The sequence below is a fragment of the Elaeis guineensis genome, chromosome 11 (genome assembly GCF_000442705.2).
Source record: "Elaeis guineensis isolate ETL-2024a chromosome 11, EG11, whole genome shotgun sequence".
Classification (NCBI taxonomy): Eukaryota; Viridiplantae; Streptophyta; class Magnoliopsida; order Arecales; family Arecaceae; genus Elaeis; species Elaeis guineensis.
The window spans coordinates 22,396,060-22,399,153 of record NC_026003.2 but is presented as its reverse complement, the minus strand read 5'-3'; the positions used below and the strand labels follow the sequence as shown (position 1 = coordinate 22,399,153).

At 35.0% G+C, this 3,094-nt stretch overlaps 1 protein-coding gene across 1 annotated transcript in view; it reads right to left on the bottom strand.

Annotated features, from left to right (window-relative positions):
* LOC105033093 (F-box protein SKIP16) overlaps nucleotides 1-406 on the bottom strand; it is a 23,392-nt gene extending 22,986 nt beyond the window's left edge. The window contains exon 1 of the mRNA XM_010907748.3: nucleotides 130-406. Coding sequence (XP_010906050.2) covers nucleotides 130-339 — 210 coding nt within the window. The 5' untranslated portion in view covers nucleotides 340-406. The remainder of the gene's footprint in view (nucleotides 1-129) is intronic.
* Between the last annotated feature and the right edge of the window lie 2,688 nt (nucleotides 407-3,094).

Genomic DNA, 3,094 nt, shown 5'->3' with positions numbered 1-3,094 from the left:
GACATCGCTCCGATCAAGACTCACCTACTCAAAAGAGAGATATCTGAAGCGATCAACAACACAATCGAGGAGCCTATAGAGGAATCCGTCGAAAACGAGCTCGGTGAGAAGAAAAGGAGAGGGAGATACCTTGAAGGAGGGGCAAGGATTGCCGTCGGGGTCGAGGGGCGCGTCAAGGCCGAGATCGCGGGCGCAGAAATGGCGCCAGAGGGCGTCGTCGGAGGCGGCTGCCCTTAGCCTGCTAGAGACGCAAGCGACGGTGGTGACGGCCATGGGTTCGAGCTTGGAGAGGATGGTCTCCAAGACCAGGCCCCCCAATCCCTCCAGCCCCACCGCCATTTCTCTTCTCCTGTAGAGCTCCAGGGATCGATTCCTTCTAATAGATTGTGGCAGGAATGGGGCGTGTCGTGGATAGAATAATTCTTTGTGCACCGCATGCGGTGCAACAACAGTACGCTGTTTCTCCCCATTAGTCCGCATGGCCACAATTTTCAACGTCATTAAATATATTTATTAAATATTTATATATTTATAATTTTTAATAATAAAAATATTTTTTTAATAATTATAAATTTTATTTATAAAAATTATTATATTTATTCATAAAAATTATGGTATCTATATGAAAAATATTAAATTTATCAGAGATGCAATAATTTTTATGAAGAAGTATCATAATTTTTAAGAAGAAATATCATAAAGAATATTATGACATTCTTTTTTAAAAATTATGGCATCCTTTCAAAAAAATTATGACACATCTGTTAAATTTAATATTTTCTAAGAGATATCAATATTTTTTTAAAAAATATTTTTATTATTTAAAATTTTAAACGAAAAAACAGAACTATAGACATTAAATATGTGTTGAAAAGCGATGGCTACGTAGACCAATCAAATAATACGGTGCACTCCACATCAAATTTTTTAAACCACAAGCGGTGCACAAAAAATTACTCATCATGAATATATTTAAGGCATTGTCTCGTGTCTGTATCCATGGTGGTGCCAGATATGCTAATTGAGTTCAAAGCTTCTATAGGTAAATTGAATCAAAACTTCTATAGATTCACTGCAAGCAAAGGAGGACAAAGGAAATAATCTCAATCTTGGGTTTTAGATTGAAAAAGCCTCTATAAATGTCAGGAGCTCCCTGCCAAAATGCTGGTTCCAACCAGCTCCTTTTGTGAGATTAGGACTAGTCAGGAGCTTCAAACATGAAACATAAGTCTTAGGTTTTAGGTTCTTCATTCATGATCCTCCATGATGCCTCGATAAGAACCATAAAATAAATATCAAGATCCCTTCTTTATATTCAAAAGACTAGAATTTAGTGCAGCCACATATGAGAGATGGATGGCTTTTCAAACTTCTAATGATCTCTACCTCAAATGATTAAATCCATTTGAGATAAAGAGGGAGAGAGTCCTTGCTAGTTGAAACATTAATCTTCATATTTATCCATGAATGATGTATTATATATCTATTATGTTTCATGTTTCATATAATGTATATCATGAACCATATATCTAGTATCATATTTCATACATGATGGACAATGTACCATATAACATATATTATTTTTTTTTGTATATGGAAGAGTATGGGAGGGAGCGACTCATGCCCACCAAGATGGCAACTTTATACAGAAGGAATCTAGAGATCTTATTGTATGAATTGATCTATTTGTTGAATAATTTATATTATTATTTTTTTTATCATTAATATGTAAATCTTTTTTTAAATATATAGGATAAAGCGATGACTCTTATTGCAGAGTATATCAGCGAGTCATCATCATCTGTAGAGTATAGTCATGTCGAGGCCTAAGTTTTCACTGAGCTTATAAGACCAAATCGTTATAGTCGAGTAAGGAATTATGGAGTTGGAGTCAACCTCACTCAGTTATCGGTAATGAGTAGATATATCCAAATTATAGATAGAGCAGTAACATTACAAAGATTCATAGGCTAGAGATAAATGTAGGAGATGAGGCAAAGAGATAAGATACAGTTATAGAAAATGACACAAAGACATGACCTACAGATAGAGAAACTGAGGTGGAGCTATCAAATAGAGATAGTGTTATTGAAGGCGCAGGTTGATCAGATTACATCTTTTTGATAGGATTTTGCCCCATATCAAGTAATTAGCTAGCTACATATAATTTTGGGATTTTATATAATTTTCATGTATATTTTTTTCTATTTCTTATTGGGTCCCGATACTTCTAGCAATCATCGAGATGATGATGATACCATGCACAAGCGATAGCCCTCTCTTTTTTTTTTTTGGTGTCCTAATATGATGTATATTTTTGTATTTTCTTTACTTCTTTCAGTTATAATGGACATTCATTCATCTTAGATAATGTAAAATTTGTCTTTTTGATATAAAATACAAATGTTATTTTCTTCCTATTTGTAGTGTAAATATGTTATTTTGCTTTTGAGCTGCCTAAGTAACTATAGCTGATAACATTAATGTTCTATTTCATTGTTTGTAAGGTTATCTTAGAGAATATGAAGTTGTGGACATCCAACTTGTTAGATGCCTGATGTTTTTTATGCATGCAGATTTTAAATCAAGAATGCAGCGAAAATAATACAGATTCAAACACTTTTAATCAAAGAGGCATGCATAAGATCTCATCTACAAAAACACCTAACAAGATCTTCATATGAGAGATAAGATTCAGATCTAAAATAATAAAAAAGGAAGAAGAAGATCTAATCTTCACCTTATGTGGGTAGTTCTTCCTCACGATCTGAGATCCATGAATGCCTTCGAGATTTTTTGAAGCCGTATATGCATCTAGCCTCTACAAGTATCCACACGGGATTGATCTCGATCAGGAGCCTTCGAAACCACTGGGGTGCTAGCTCCTTCACAGTTTTTTCTCCTTCAGTAGTTGGATCTGTCTTCTTCTTTCCATCTTTTCCTTTCATAAGAGATCCAAAGAAGAAGACAAGAGGATGAAGAGGGAGTAGATGCATAAGCATCTTCATGTAAAGAAAGAGAAGGGAGTAGGATGAGGAAGAAGACTTTTTTCCTCTCTCTGTGGCATCAAAAAGGGGAGGACGCAGAAGAACTC